At 41.3% G+C, this 15,668-nt stretch overlaps 1 protein-coding gene across 12 annotated transcripts in view; it reads left to right on the forward strand.

Annotated features, from left to right (window-relative positions):
- CELF2 (CUGBP Elav-like family member 2) overlaps positions 1-15,668 on the forward strand; it is a 376,931-nt gene that overhangs the window by 298,608 nt on the left and 62,655 nt on the right. For 11 of the 12 annotated variants that reach the window (XM_040595111.1, XM_040595113.1, XM_040595115.1 and 8 more), the window contains 2 exons: positions 1,362-1,410; positions 9,897-10,031. In XM_040595111.1, the coding sequence (XP_040451045.1) occupies positions 1,362-1,410; positions 9,897-10,031 (184 nt within the window). Of the gene's footprint in view, positions 1-1,361; positions 1,411-9,896; positions 10,032-15,668 lie in introns of those variants that run through there. The other variant, XM_040595119.1, reaches the window with a different exon arrangement.

A 15,668-nucleotide genomic window follows, 5' to 3' on the forward strand; every position in this document is an offset into this window, starting at 1 on the left:
AAGCACATTTGATATGAGTGCCTGGATGTTCTCTCCTGCTCAGCTGTTTTTGTTTCCCAAAGTTTGCCATAATAGTCTTTTACAGAAAAAAATGGAATTGCTTCTGACATTTTCAGGCCATACTGAGCTCTGCTGCACTGAAAAATGATACAAAAGCAGAAAGAGCATAGATTTTTTTACCTGCTCACGTGAAATGATGAGGAATTGCTGTGGGGAGAAAAGGCAGGGGCCCTGCTGCTGCCGGAAGGTTTGTGCAGTCAAATGCTGGCAGTTCTGCAGAGCCCAATGAAAGAAGATAAAAGTGGGGGGTTTTTTGCAAGCTTAAATGTCTCCCACATTGAAACTCAATGTGAGATCATTTCTGAAGGCTTTTTGAGAAGCTGTAACACAATTTCGCCGAATCCATGGCAGTGAACAACACAGGTAGCTATAACCAACGTCCAGTGGAAAAGCCCCACACTCTGATCAGGGGAAGCTCAGCTGTTATGGTGTTGCTATTCCTGAAACAACAGAAAACACTGCTCGTAATAATCGGTTGGAGTTATCAGTTAACAGTTCAGTGTGAGGGGAATATCATTTAGTAAAGAAAGCTGAGGATGCACTGTACCACACATGCCAAGGAAGGATGCGGTGCGATGTTCAGCGTAGCGTGCTGCGCACCGGGGTTGGCGTTGGTTCCAGTAAGAGCACCACTCACAGACGAATAGGAAAAAGTATTAGGAGTTTTTATGGAAGCCAGAATTGTGCCATGCTGTGATGGAAGCTTTATGAATGAATATATAATGTATTCTTTAAAAAAAATAATAAAATAAATGAGATACTAAACAGTTATGGGAAACTATTATAGCAAGCACGGTTCTCTTCCTCTTCAGTCCTGAAAGAATCATCACATGTTTTTTTTTAATTACAAGCAAAGTTCATTTGTCAAACTCGACTTCTCTGAGTATGTTTGAAATGCTTGCTAGCTCTTAAATTACTTGAAAATTCCATCTCAGTCTTGGCAGTGGTTGAGCTCAAGGAAAAGAGGTTGGTAAAACAGAAACCAAGCATGCCATAAATTAATGGGGGCTGTAACTTTAGAGGTCTTCTGAAACTAGATACAACAAATCAAAGTTTTATATGAATCCTGTGGGCCACATGATCTATTTTTTTTTAATCTTCCGGGTTATGAAATGCTCTTTTACCATCTTATTTTTTCTTAAAAGTTTATAATATAGTAATATAGTGATATTTTGGATTTATATAATTTCAACATATTTAATATTAATTGTGTAACTTTTTAGGCCTTCATTAAAAACACATGATTCTTGATTTCTTATGACTATCCAACCTGCCTTACTCTTTTTCATTTTTGTCTTTAGATGCATCATCCTATTCAGATGAAACCCGCAGACAGTGAAAAGTCAAATGGTATGTGTTTAATTTATTTTTACTTAAGTGTGACTCCCTTTAAACTAAAGAAAACACAACATTGTGAGAGTTTATGCTTTATTTCTTGTGTGGTGAAAATTATATGAGGTAGTTTCCTTACAACCTGACATGCTGGGGAAGATGTTGACCTGCTCTGAACTCCTACTTCTCCTCTGCTTTAAAGAAGGAAGGAAATGTTCTGAAAAACAACCTGCCTTGCAACTGCTGTGTGTCACAGCCTACCTTGCTGTGTACATCTTTCCCTTGTCAACTCCTAGCAGCAAGATGATGTGGAAGCACCTGATATTGATAAGATGGAATTTTAATGGAGAAAATAAAAAAGAAACAAAACAAATCAAAAATCTCTGCTAACAAACTGTGTTAGCAGCTGATGTGCCTTAGACATTTGCCTACTCTTCCTTTTTATAGAATGATGCTGTTCTGGATCTGAGCCAAATTTAGGTTTTAATCGTATGCTCGGTTCTGAACTGGGAAACCTACCTCGCAGCTCTCTGTATACTTGCTCCTCTCAGTGATTGTAAACTGAATGCTATAAAAACAGTAATATCCATTCAGAATACTAGGGTACTGCCTAAGTGGATGTATATGACATGCAAAATAGATGGCATGCTAAATCTATTAAACATGCCAGGTTTGTATATTCAAGGAAATAAGATAATCGGATGGTAGCACAACCTGGCTGTGTGTGATTCTTTAAAAATATATACATGTGTATATTTTGCCCCTTGATTTGTTCCTGTAATTTTTTTAAATATATGTTAAAGATATCATCTGCCTTCTTAGATTGCAAGAGCTTCATTTTCCCATAAGACCCACATAATCAGAGCTGGTTCCTCCAACAGGCATCTTTGCACCTCATTAATTAGTAATCAGGGCAGAAGCCGTGCACTTAGAGATCTACATACCTGCAAATGTAAATTATGATTGGGCTCTAAATCTCTCCGCGAGGCTTTTTTAAGGCTGCTTTTTAGCTAATTGTAGTGCATCCCATTTTCAGGCTTCTCCAAGGATTATAAAGTTTGGAAGGAAATTAAAACTTAGGTTTCCTATTATGGCAACGTTCAAAACAAAACTGGCCACTAGCACAGGAAACTTGAGCCATCAGCCATTTGTAAGCATTCTCTCTCTTGGGCTGAGTTTTAGCCGTGATTTTGTGCTGTCTCTGAATGCTCAGAAGAGAGGCCAAGGCACCTGCATGGGCAGAAGGACCAAACTTTTCAGGCCCCACTGTGGTCAAGGAGAACTTTGTTGCTGGCATCCAAAGCCCACTCCCTTGGATTTATTGTGCTTGCAGCAGGCACAGTTTTCCCTTAGGACACCTGCCTGGGCCCTCTGAACTAAGTATAGCCTCTAGGCTATCTTCTTTCAAAGACAAATTTCACCTCAAGTTCTTGGCAAGTTAGCAAAATAAGAGGCAACAGGCAAAAATTGTCTCCCAATGAGTTACTCGTTCGTTACCTGAAGTTTTTCTTCCTAAAAATTGAATGTACTGGCAAAGCACTGTGGGGAATTGTGCAAATTCCGTCTTGCTCTGCAAGTGGCACCTGCTTGGAAAGCAAGGTAGGTTAACTCCTCGCTGCTGCCCTTAGGCTGCATGGTGCTCTTGGCTGCACTATGGGAACACTCTCCTATTTTCTTGCACCTATTCCTAGCATGAAAGTCATGACGGATTGGCTTCCCCCCACACCCCCCACCCCTTCTTTTTTTCTTGCCTTTCTTTATATTTTGGGGAAAACACATTGACAGATCAGAGGTTGCAATTGTCAAATTAAATATGTTTTTAAATTTTGACTCTGGAGGGTATAGGTACTTCTGGTAGGCATGTTCTGTGTGTGGGAACTCTTTATTTTTTAATGACTGGGGAAACAGAAGTCGAGCTAAACCATGATGCTGGTAACAGTGGTACAACTCTTCGGAAAAATAGTGTGTAGGCATGGGATCCATGGAGGAGGTGAGAGTTTGCAAGCAGCTTGGAGAGCCAAAAAGAGAAAGAACAGCAGCATGGGGGAGGCAGAGGCCTGTTTGGCACGTGTTTTCCCATATGCTGCAGACTCTCCATCTGAGGACGTGTATTATCTGTGCCAACAGCGAATTGTAAACTGTACCTCTTCAACCAGACTGGTAAATTCAAAGGGGAAAAGAAAGAAGGCATGCCGAGGCATCTTGGGTTTTATGATCCATGGTGTTAGAGCTTTTGAGGAAAGCTTGAGACCTTTTGGCTTCTGAGTAGTGGGAGGATCCCACTACATTTTATAGATAAAGTGGTGTTTCTCAAGTTTCAAAGAGGTTAAAGAAATCTTCTTGGTCAAAATTTCCAGATTTGGAAAATATGTAGGAGAGGTTGAACACTCACTACAATTCATCTGAGCTTGCACATGTTTGTGAAGGCTTGGGAGACCTTTTCAAGGTCTACAGGAAGGAAGGAGAGATCCCCTCATACACCTTACAGAGGTTTTCAAAGAATACTATTTGCTGTGTGGTAAGATGTCCCCTCCCCATCTTTAGTCCCTTGCAAAAAGGTTTGACTGAGCATCCAAGCCCAGGAGTACCAGGATCAAATGCTCCTCCTGCTCCATGACTGTTCCTGTCTTTAGGTGTTTGCATCACTTCAGAAACGTATCCCTTCGCAAAAAAGGCCAAGCCCTCCTCCTGTAAACTGGGAGATGGGTGTGGAAGAGGCACCCTCTGCATGTTTGACTAAGTGCCTGGGCACCTGTGCAGGTTTCGGACTTCATTAGCAACCTGAAGATCTGTTTTCTTCTGGCTGGCCAATAGATCTATGTAACCAACTCTGAACCATCCTTCTGCTCGTGCAGATAAAGTAAAGCTTAATTTCTTCCACCAAGCTTTTATCAGCTAGAGTTGATGGGGAAAGACTTGCCTTCAGATCTAATTAATTTGCCTACCCAGAAGGATTCTGAAAAGGCTTTTACTGTTGAGAAATGTAACATCACTGAAAGATTTTCAAATGGTGAATTTTTTAGCATGTCCTGGTTTGATCACCCGTTAGATCCAGTCTGACCACTTTTGTATCAATAGGTGGTTATTTTAACCTATCTGCAAAGTTTTGTTAAGGATTACCTGCCAGAAAAGCATGGTTTCAAGAAGGCTCCGCTATTGCTAGATTCATCTTGACTGTTAATCACTCACAGTAATGGTCCATTTAAGGATATCCTCCCATTTTCAAGTACAAGGGGTTCCTGCACGCTAATGCGAAGAAGCACATAAATACATGCTTGACTCTAAGGTGTCTGTGGCCTTTAACATGCTACAATTTAGCAAATACTTAACTTTGTCTTGAATCAACATTTTAATACAGTCAGTACTTTCAGGCACATATCCTGTGGACAGTTTGCTCTTAAATGGACCAAAGCATCACCACTTCAAGGAAAATGAGAAAAATCCCTATTTTAAAAGAAAGAAAAAAAGAGGAGTGGGTAGCTGAGTGATCTTATAATTTATTGTTATTTATTTTATTAGTGAAAACTTGAAAAAATAATTTTGAAATTCTAAATGGCACAACTTTGTCAATTTGGAGGGAGTAATTAAATGCCATATGTTAGCAGTAACACATAGAAAAGTCGATAATTAATGCAGGCAGCTCTGGATCCAGGTGTGACTCTGACAGATTGTATGCAAGGGTTTTTCACAGGCTTACAAACAGGGATAAAAAGTCTGTTTTCCCCCCTTCCCTTCTGGATGAAAAAACCCACAAAAAACAACCCCCCCCCCAAAACCCCCATTTATGCATAATTAACTGTTGTTTATTTGCTCAAGAGAAAAGGCAACTTCTGGACAGCAAATGGACAGTCTAACTGTCTGTACTCCTCAAAATGTATAATAAAGGGATATAATTTTGATTCTTCAGGACAGAATTTTTGGGGTTTAGAAGAGAGAAAAGGAAAGCTTGTTGACTCTTCAGGGAGATTTCCCATGATTGTTGCAAGGTTTAATTCCTTTGTAGCGTACAGAAAATAATCTCTACTCCTTTATTCTCCTGGGTTAGCACAAGCAATCTAATACAGCCTGCAAGAAATGCTCATTACTGAAGCATATTGAGTAAAGCTAAAAAATTAGACCCTTCAGGATGTTATTCTGCAAGTTGGATGTAGTGCTGTCAGAAGGCAGGAGGCTCAGATTGAAAAAAGCTCCCCCCCAGCAGAGGCAAACTTCATCTCAGATAACTTTTGCTGGCTAACATGGCACTCTGGATTCAAATGCGCTATCTAGGCACCCATGCTAGGGATGGTGGAGCTGTTCTTGATGGAGTTACGAGAACAACTCATCTCATTTTCAAACAGATACATGCACCTCGTCACACAGGGTTCCTACATTCAAACAAAAGTTTCCCACCCCAAATCCAGAGGTTTAGCACTGGATATGTCACACAAACTGTCCTAGCAGCATAGCTGGACCTGTGGTTGTGATATGTTTGGGTGTATTGAGGTGAACCCCATACTTGGTTCTGTGCACTTTCACACCTTCCTTCATGTAACAAGAACTTTAAGCTTTGTCCACTGTCACCTTCTGGCTATTTCTGCTCCACCAGTGAGGGGTACATAGCCACCCCATCCTACTAGCTGCTTACGGATGGTTGTATCTACTTCTTGCCCCCAGAGGTGTGCAAAACAGCCAGAAAGTGCAGCTAAGCCTATGAGCAAAGTGTACAAATAATGATATCAAATGCTCACACACACACACACAAAATCATTGATTTTCTGGATTTTGAATTATTGAAACCTGCCCCTAGTGCAGGAGAGAGAATTAGCAAGCAGCAGAAGCAGCAGCATAATGTTTATGAGCTATGCGCGTGCGGGTGCTGACCCTTGTGCCCTGTTACCCTTCCCCGCAGCATTCTCCTCTGCCTGCTCTCATTGCCCAAAGCACTCGCTGCTCCTGGGCTTTGTCCGCTCCCTCAGAGCTCATGTATTCTTCCTGTTCTTACAGCTTGAGCTTAGGACATCTGTGTGTTATCATGATGCCCAAGTTTTGGGAGTTGGTTGGAAGGTAACAGCTGTGTGGACTGTCAGCAGTGGGGGAAAGATTCCCATGTAACAAGCCACCCCGTCTTGCTGGGAGAGATGAGATCAGCCACCTTTAGAGGAGCTGATCCCTTGACGTTGACAGCAGCCAACTGATAACGTTTTAGCTAAGACTTTATAAAACTGGACACCCAAACTGTAGATGGCCAAAGTTAGGCAAGACAGCTTTAGACTGCCATCCTCTCTCCAACCAGCAGCAGACAGCACCTTTCCCGACCTCAGTGCTTCCTTGAGTCGCATGTGTTTGATCCTGGGCTCCTCATTTTATAGCCTGTGGGAGCAACCCAACACGCAGAGGCGAATCCACAGACTTGGCTGATCAGAAGGAAAGGTTGCAAACCTCTAGATAAGTTTGGCCTGTACTACTTGTGGTCCATTGTCTATTTGATACTCAAACCGTGCCTGCATGGCAGGTACGAATCCCTTTTTGAAAGGAAGGAGAAGAGTGGCTGACCAGAAATGCAGAAATAAATCCAGACAGCCGGTCTTACGGAGGTGAAAAAGCATCCCTTTCTCCGCGAGAGATTGTATTGTTAAAAAGTCTTTCAGCCTAATATCATCAGATGTTCTGTCAGATGGAGTGAAAATACGTCATTTTGATCCTGAAAATTGTCCCTTTAAATGTTTTTTATGCTAGGCCCTTAGCCAAAAAAAAAAAAGAAAAAAAAAAAAAGGCAAGTTTATTAAGCTTCAACACTGATCGGCACTGACTAATAGCACGGAATGCAGAGTCATCATATCAATGTTTTCTGTACTCTGAGCATTCTTTATGAAATCTGCATTTTTAAGATGTACAGTACACGGGAACTGGATGTTTAATTTACTATAAGATCACCCTCAAGCTGAAAACCTGCAAATCACATTAGTTAAATGGCACATACATATAGGTTACTGGTGAAACTGAAGGAGGCCGGTGGGGAGTTTGTCATCTGCTACTCTTTGGAAGATCAAAACAACGCCTTCCTGTTTGCATCTCATTTCTTTTGCATCTCCACCTGAATCTCTTTGGTTTGAGTCTTTGTCCTTGCACCTAAGCAGGACCCAAGGGACTTCCTTTGGGATGACGTGGCAGGCATGTCTCCAACTGGGCCAGCAGCTATTTTTAAGAGAGGGTTGGAATCTAGCCACCCTTAGGGTAGACCTGCAGGCTGTATTTTAAGCCTAAAATCAACCCAAATTTAAACTGGCTGGCACTAATGAACACACAGGCAGAAGTGCAGAGGTTGGTGACACACAGCAGAAGGTAGTACTTGCACTCGTGCTGGGCACCAAGGCTTCCCCCCATCTGACCTGGGTGTGTGGTGTAGAGGCATCCATCCCTGGCAGCCCAGCGGGATCCCTTGCCTCGGACCCTTTCCTGCACCCTGGTGATAGTGTGTGGCTGTTGTTGAGGGGACAGGCTGGCCAGGGACCTTTCTCAAAGAGATTACTGCAGGCAATAGGGGAATTGTAAGCAGCCAAGTTACAGGCATCCTTTCACCAGTAAAAGTGATTGCTTAGACTCTCCTTGTGGCTGTGAGCAAGGCAATTCAGTTTTACCATCCCTGAAATAAATATTAACAGCATCAAGGCCAAGTATATATTACAAATCAGATGTAAAGTTTAATTGTAAGACATAAAGTTTTATATATATATATATATATATACGCACATAGACACACACACACAGAGATATATGTAAATCCCAACTTGCAGGTCTTATTTGCAATCCCACATATTCAGCTCTTGATCTGTATATAACCAGCTCATCCCATGAATTCATCATTTGTTAACCCTTTCTGGAGGATTAACCAGCATGTGGAACCTCAATATAAAGTGTGAATGAAAATGTTGAGTCTTGTGGAATCTCTGCTGAGGAAAACAACTTCGCCTGGGTGTTAAATTCACACCAGTTTTCTTGCAAGCTTGTAGAGCGAGAAGCTGGGATTATAGGGGCTGATCTCTGTTTTGGATTCTGAAAAACACACTGTCTTGATATTTGCTTGTATAACAGCTCCAAATACTTTTTTAAGCCAGTGATTTTAAAGAAAAAAAATCCTTCAGACACCTCTCATGATCAATAAACATGAACCTCTTCTTTTTATTGTTGAAATTATGAAATGCACTTAATGTGTTGAAGTACAACACAAATAAAGTTCCATGAAAATAGATGCAGTTTCTTCTTCCTCAGCTGTAATTTATTCCATTTGACACACTCATACTAATGTTGGGGAGTAAGGGAAGATTTTTTTTTTTTTTTTTTTTTTTTGGTAAGCCCAGAAATGAAAATACTTCATTACAAAAATAATTTGCACAATAATAGAAATAAGTAAGTGCACTGCAGACTCTCTGGAGTAAAGCTTTCCTTTTCTCTTTGCTTCCCTGCAAACTTTGACAGTCTGCTCATTTACAGTGAATTGGATTTACATGCCATTTCAAGAGAAGAAGAAAGCAGTGGTGTATACACTGTATAATAAGCACTCGGATTTTTGGTTTAATATAGATGGGAGGGTGCAGTAACATTTTTGAGTCTTTCCAGGGTGAATTAAGTTTTGATGACCTATTTCATTTTTGCTAAGTGTCTGCAGCTTTAGACCTGTAAATTTGAGTTTGATTAACAGGACTGCATGCGTCCTGCTGCAGCAGTCCAGCTTTTCCTGATTTTTGTGACAATGGAGGCAGGAAATATTCTGCCAATAATTCAGGTAAAGCACCTTTTTCATGGTTTTTTTGCAGGCTCAGCATCTCTGTGAATCAAAGGGTGTTAAAGGGATGCCCTGGAATATACCTTGTGTCCTTCTGAAGGGGAGAGGGCTGTGGCAGTCTGAATTAAAAAAAAAAAAAAACAACAAAAACAAACAGGAAAATTTAATGCATTCGTTTTCCAGAGCAGTCGTTACACATCTGCCTTTCGAGTGCTGTGCATTAAGTTGGCTGAAATTGAAAGCTCAGATAGGAGCCAGCCGCTCTTTCAAAACATTTCTCAGGAATATTTTTTCATTAGCTCATACCATTACGCGCACAATCCATTCTTCACCCTCACCCCTGCCATGATTTCTTTCATACATGAGCGAGGTGAGTGAATTTATCTGAATTAAAATCTATGCAAAGATATATTCAAAAGTCCCTCTAACAGAGGATGCTTTTCTCTTAGAAGCTGTGATGGGGAAGGCATATGCAGAACAGCTAAGACAGCCAATTAATATGTTATATAAACAGCAAGCACCACTAGAAAAAGGAAAAATAGGAAGAAAAACGAGAGATTTGGGGTGGGGGAGGAAGGGAGGAAGCGAGGTTGTAAGTATAAAGTGTTTGCCTTAGGACTTGTCTTCAGTTACAGAGCCAGACTCACATGACTGGAGCTTGGTTTGATGTGGTAATGAAGCATTGATCACAGGAAAGAGATGAAATGGCCTTTGCTCATTCATTATTTTTATCTTCTAGCTGTGGAAGACAGAAAATTGTTCATAGGAATGGTTTCGAAGAAGTGTAATGAGAATGATATCAGGGTGATGTTTTCTCCGTTTGGCCAGATAGAAGAATGCCGAATCCTTCGGGGACCGGACGGGCTGAGCAGAGGTGAGTGTGCAGTCTGTAAAGTCTCTTTCCTTAAGTGCTAATTGGGACCTATATGTCACAGCCGAGGGAGGCATAGCCGCTGTCTGCAGCTAGAGGTTACGCCGTAATATGTCCCACATGATGAAGGTATCCACGTGAACTTTTCGCAGTGACTGAAATTATCACCTTCTATTTCCAGTGTCAGAAAGGTCTCGGTGCCAACATATTAACTTGTGTTATCACCCTGTTTGTCAGCTGGAAAGGTGCCTTTACACCCTGAGAAAACACCCTCAGTTTTCTGCTCTTGCAAAATCAAAGATCCTTCCCCAACCCTATTTCTGCTTTGTAGCAGAAGGCCAAAAAAAGGAAGGACTGTAAATGACTGCTTGAAGGCATACAGGGTCATGGGAACTGGCCCATGCTGTAGCCCTGCCTCCTCCATTCCTGTGTTTTCTACCAGTATATGCAAAGCATAGGTCTGCTGTAACTGAGAAACAAAGAGGTTAGCTTGAACGTGAGCGATTTGCCTGGACTAAAGTTTGTAAAAATAGCTTTTCAAAACTTGTGCCTCCATCAGGACCCAAAACCCAGGGCAGAGGTGTTAAGCAGCACCACCCAGAGCAGTCAAGCGGCTGACCTGAACTTTGGAAATGAAGTGCAGCACAGACTTCAATAGCTGGTGATCTCTTTTGAGTGCAAAAGTGCCTTTTGGGGAAAAGCCCCCCGAAAACATATTGAAAAGAAAAATAAATGTATATTGATGACCCAGGCTGTATATGAACTCCATGGTATGTGGACCTAAAATTATTCTGAGAGCGTAAACCTTCTCAAAAAGTCAGTCCCAGGTGGTGCTGAGTGGAAAAGAAAATAGAGACAGTCCTGTCTGTCAGTGCAGAAGGATGCTGTGGTACTAGCCACAGCCATTTAACAGCACAGGGAGTAAAGTAATTTTAAGTGTGGAGCTGTGAAAACACCACTTCTGTTTCTACAGAAAAACCCACACATAGAAAGCACAGTTTATGCATTTTATTACATTTTCGAAAGGCACAGAAAAAATAATAGTATCCATTTTGCATATAGATACAGTTATAGCTATAGATAGGGGTTTTTTTACTTTTGGATCTACTTGTTTCCAGTCGGCTATAGAATCTGCAGTATTTTGTGCAACAGTTTCAGCATGGTTTTTTTTTGTTATGCGTGCAGCTCAGCTTCTTTAAAATGCCTATAAATTTCAGCAGGGGAAGTTGCAGGTATGCCTTTATTTCATGGCACTGCTTGAAAGCACTTACTGTACTAGTTCTCAATAATAAGAATTTATTGAAAAAAGTCAAGAAATAGCAAGCCCCAAGAAAATTACACACTTACAGTTATGCATGCTTAGTGTGCAACCCTAAAACTTCTGGGGCCAGGATGCAGCAGCCCCTTCAGGCAAGGGGGAGCTCAGGATCATGGCTTTTACCTTGGGTAAGACTAGGGGAAAGGTCTGAGGTTGATTTCTGCAGCTCAGTAGTGAATGTTAACTGATGGACTCAAGTGCTGTCATCATCTGTCTAGACCCAATGCTGAGGCAAAACAAGTATTTCTGCTTTTCACTGATTTTATTTTGTGAGTAGCACGGGGAAGGGGTGATGGAAGACATGAGTGGGAAAGGAGCTAAGTGACTGGTGAAATCACAAGATCTGGGCATCAGATGTTTTAAGCCCCAAACAGACCTGACTACTGAGAATCACCCAACAAAGAAATGTTTTTTTTTTCCCGGGATCCATAGAAATCCCACTGCATACTTGCTTTGATTCAACAGGCATTAGAGACAGTACGAGCATAGAAAAGCTAATTATGAAATTCAGTAGGGTAAGTGAAGTTGGTGGGGTAGTTTTGTTCTGCTGTAAATACCAATCTCATGATAATCAGAAACTGAGATTTTTAAGCTGTGTCACCAACATATCAGGCAGGGCAGTGTTGTCTGCTGGCCATCAGAGCCGTAGAGTTAATGTGCTGCTTTCTCCTGCCAGAGGCTGAAGATCTCAGTCCAGGTAGGTCACACACCAGCAATTGTAGCAGAGCTATATCCTGTCTGCCACTCGGGTTTATTTCGGTCACAATCACAACTGATATTCTATCATGCCCTCATGCATCATGCCTTGTTAAACTTGAATTGCTTTCTACACACCCATGTTCACACTTGAAAATGAGTTCAGCTGTGCCAACCAGGTTTTCAGGCAGATGTTTATCAGCTTCACAAAACCACCACTCCATGAGAGAAGGCAAAGTGTTGGGAAAATGGTTGATATTGCAGCTGAAATGAAAAGTGCTAAGGGAGATTTGCTGTGGAGGGAGCTTGGCAAAAAAACCCCACAGGGTGAAAAGCTGCTTCACTAAAGCAAGAGGGGGAATTTATACAGTTAAATCTGTCAAAAGAGTTCCAATACTTAACAAGTTCTAATTCATGTTACCATTTCCAAGATGTTAATTCCCTTTGCCACAAAGAGTATTTGTTTTCCCGGTACCCATCTGGATGTGGTTCCTTCCTAGACACGGAGGGGTGAATGAAAAATAGTCACTGTCTTGGGAAAACACTGTCCTTGCCATGCCAGAGCCTTCGGGAACTCACAGTGCTCACAGCAGTGAGATGAAAATATGGTCCAATAAACTGTTTGGCATCTCTTTCCAGTTGCATAACAAGTGCACATGATGCTATCTTGGACAAAAAGAGCTCGAGAAGTACATTTTGCTGGTATTTGTGCCAACTTTTTTTTTGTTAAAGGGTTCAGGCAAATAATCTTTGTCACCAGCAGACAGTTGCAAGGAATAGCTCGAGGTTGAACTGCTCAGTAGAACAGTTGCGGTTTGTGCTGCCTTTTTTTCTTATTAGTAATGAGCAAAAACGTTTCGGTTGGCTTTTAGGCCATGTCCACACTACAACAGCAACCTTGCCACTGGTCTGATAACAGCCTGCTGTCAGCTCGTGGGCCGGGTGTAGGGTTGTGGCGTACCACGTGCCTGCAAGAGCAAGGAGAAATCCCGTCCTGTGGCATCAAGGGAAAATGTAACACTTTGTGATGAGTGTGATATAAGTGCTAAGATAAAGAGAGAGAAGGAGAGAGACTGAACTCGTTGTCTCTGTTGTAGTTTCTAGCCAAGAGTTGACAGAACTTTAATAAAGTCACACCCATTGCTGTCACTACTGATAATGGACCATCAGCATTTCCACTCCAAATTCTTATTGTCAGCTATTTGAAACTCGTCTGTAAAACGAGGCCAAAATACTGATACAAAGCTCCAGTGGTGGAGCTGTATATTTTAGAGAAATTGGGATTTTTTTTTTTCCTTGAGTCATTTTTTTCCCCACTGTTGTTTGGTCCTGCATCTAAGAAGTAATTGTTGTTTCTATCCATATCTTGTTATATTCTGGCCGGCTACAAGAAATAGGCAGCAACCAAAAGGCCTTGCCTTCCGAAGGCTCTGGGATAGTCCCTGTGAAATTAGTTGGCTGGCAGAGTGTAATTCCTAGCTGTGAAAAGTATTAAAAAATAAAAATACCCTGTTGGCTGTAGAGATAAAGAAACCAGGGACTCAACAGACATGGAGGCTGGCCACTTCAGCAGGGTTCATGGGACTAGCTAAAGAAGCTTGCCACTGCCTGCACTATATTCATTATTCAAAGAGAAGGATTCAGCCTGCAGGGTTTTTTAATCCAGCACTTTTTCTGAAGAGCTAAGTATGCTTTACAAAAATTCATGATTGTGATATCATGTGCTAAGCTTCATTATCATGAAAAAGCAGAAGTGAACTGCCTCAGATGATTAAGATTTTAAATCACTTATTGCAAACAGCTTAAGGAAACTTTCAGACCTCCTGACTCCTATCAGTATGTAATGTCTGCATGACCACAGATGCCAACACAGACAGCCATGCCATGATAGCTGGAGTGTGCAAAACCAGCCAGAAATACCCAGGTCCAATCTGTAGCTGTGCCACTGATACACTGTATTGACTGTAGGTGAGTTGGTGTCTCATCATCTCTCTGTTATCCCATTCCTTAAAGTAAGGATAGCAATGCTCTACCTTTGCAAGACACTTGTTTTTAGATCACTGGATCAATATCTCTGTATCACTCTAGGAATTATTACCATCCATAATAATGATTAAAAAAAATCTTCTTATCTTTATCACAGGAGCACCACACAGCAAATTATTCTTCTGTATTGCTAAGTGCAGATTTATAGAACAGATACCAGAAAGAAGTCAACTGGGTTAGTAGCATGCACTGAAAAAACTGCTAATAACATGTACAGACAGCTGGATATACCATGAGCATTGTGGAAAAGCTCAAAATGCATATTTCTACATCTTCTTGGCTCCTAATTGTATGATTTTTTAACAAAACATCAGCAGGCACATGGGATGAGTGAACGTTTCTGCAGACACTGATTACAAGGATTTTTTCTTTTTCCTTTCTTTACTTTAAAGAGTAAGTTAGAAATGGCATGGAGATTTATACCACGGTCAGGCAATTTAATTTCATGAAAATCCATTCATAACTTTCAAATTCAGGGCTTTTCTTGATGAATTAGTAAAAGCAAATTAGTATTTGCATCACAGTTAATTGCAGTGAAGGATAGGTGAGGAGGTTTTATACCTGTTTGGTTTTCCTTATGGATATTTACTGCTCCTTTCTGAGCTAAAGTAACGTGAAGTGCCAGCCATGGGAACAGCCTGGATTAGGGGCCACCTTCTGCCTGGTGTTCCAGTAGGTGATGGGAAGTGAGGGCAGTGGAAGTGCTGTATTTTCAGTCACTCTTCAGAAGCACCTCCATGCCTTATTTCTTTTGCTGTAATGTGGTAACGTTTTAATTTTCTTTTTTTTCCAGTCACTATGGCACATTTAGTTTTCTTTTTTCCCTGCTGAAACTCTTTTGAAGCTAGGCAGGAGCAAACACATCCAAGTGACCAGTGTCTCCGCTGGCCTTTGGCCAGAAACTACATCTCAGATTTCCATTACCGCAGCCTTGCAACAATTCCTCCCCAGAGGGAAGTCTGAAATGAAATCACTTACATGAGTTTTTATTCCAATGAGAGGATCATTGAGGCACTGTTAGAGAATGCTCTCTTTGGTACCTGTTTGATTCTGGTTTTGTGTGATTTCCAGTTACTGAAGTCTGTACTTTGCAGGGTGGCCAACTGACTGTCCAGTTAGGGATGCTTGGAGGGAACTATGCACTTGAGGAAATTTAAAATCTAGAATCTGTCATCCACTGGATAGTCAAGAGCAGTCAGTAAAGCCAAAGAGACAAGGCGTGTTTACAGGACATGCCTCTGTTACCTTTAGGTGCCTGATATGCATAAAGAGCTTCACTGTGACTTTTTCAAAATTATTTAGTTTGGGCTGAATTGTTGCACTTGGTCTCAGACCTGTCGTTCTGTGTCTTAAGCAGGACCTAATGGCCAAATGTCTGTAAAATAAACAATTGGATGTCTTAATTTGTAGTCGAAATGTATTTTAACCACTAAGACAGATTTTTGTGTGATGTCCTCATTAGAAGGCTGTTTCGCAGGCTGTTCCTTCCTTCAGACTGTATTATATTAGCACAGCATAGAAAAGGGAAAGTCTTACTTTGCAATCTCAGCTAAAAATATTTTAACACAACTAGAGCTTAT

This window comes from Falco naumanni, chromosome 5 (assembly GCF_017639655.2).
Source record: "Falco naumanni isolate bFalNau1 chromosome 5, bFalNau1.pat, whole genome shotgun sequence".
NCBI lineage: Eukaryota > Metazoa > Chordata > Aves > Falconiformes > Falconidae > Falco > Falco naumanni.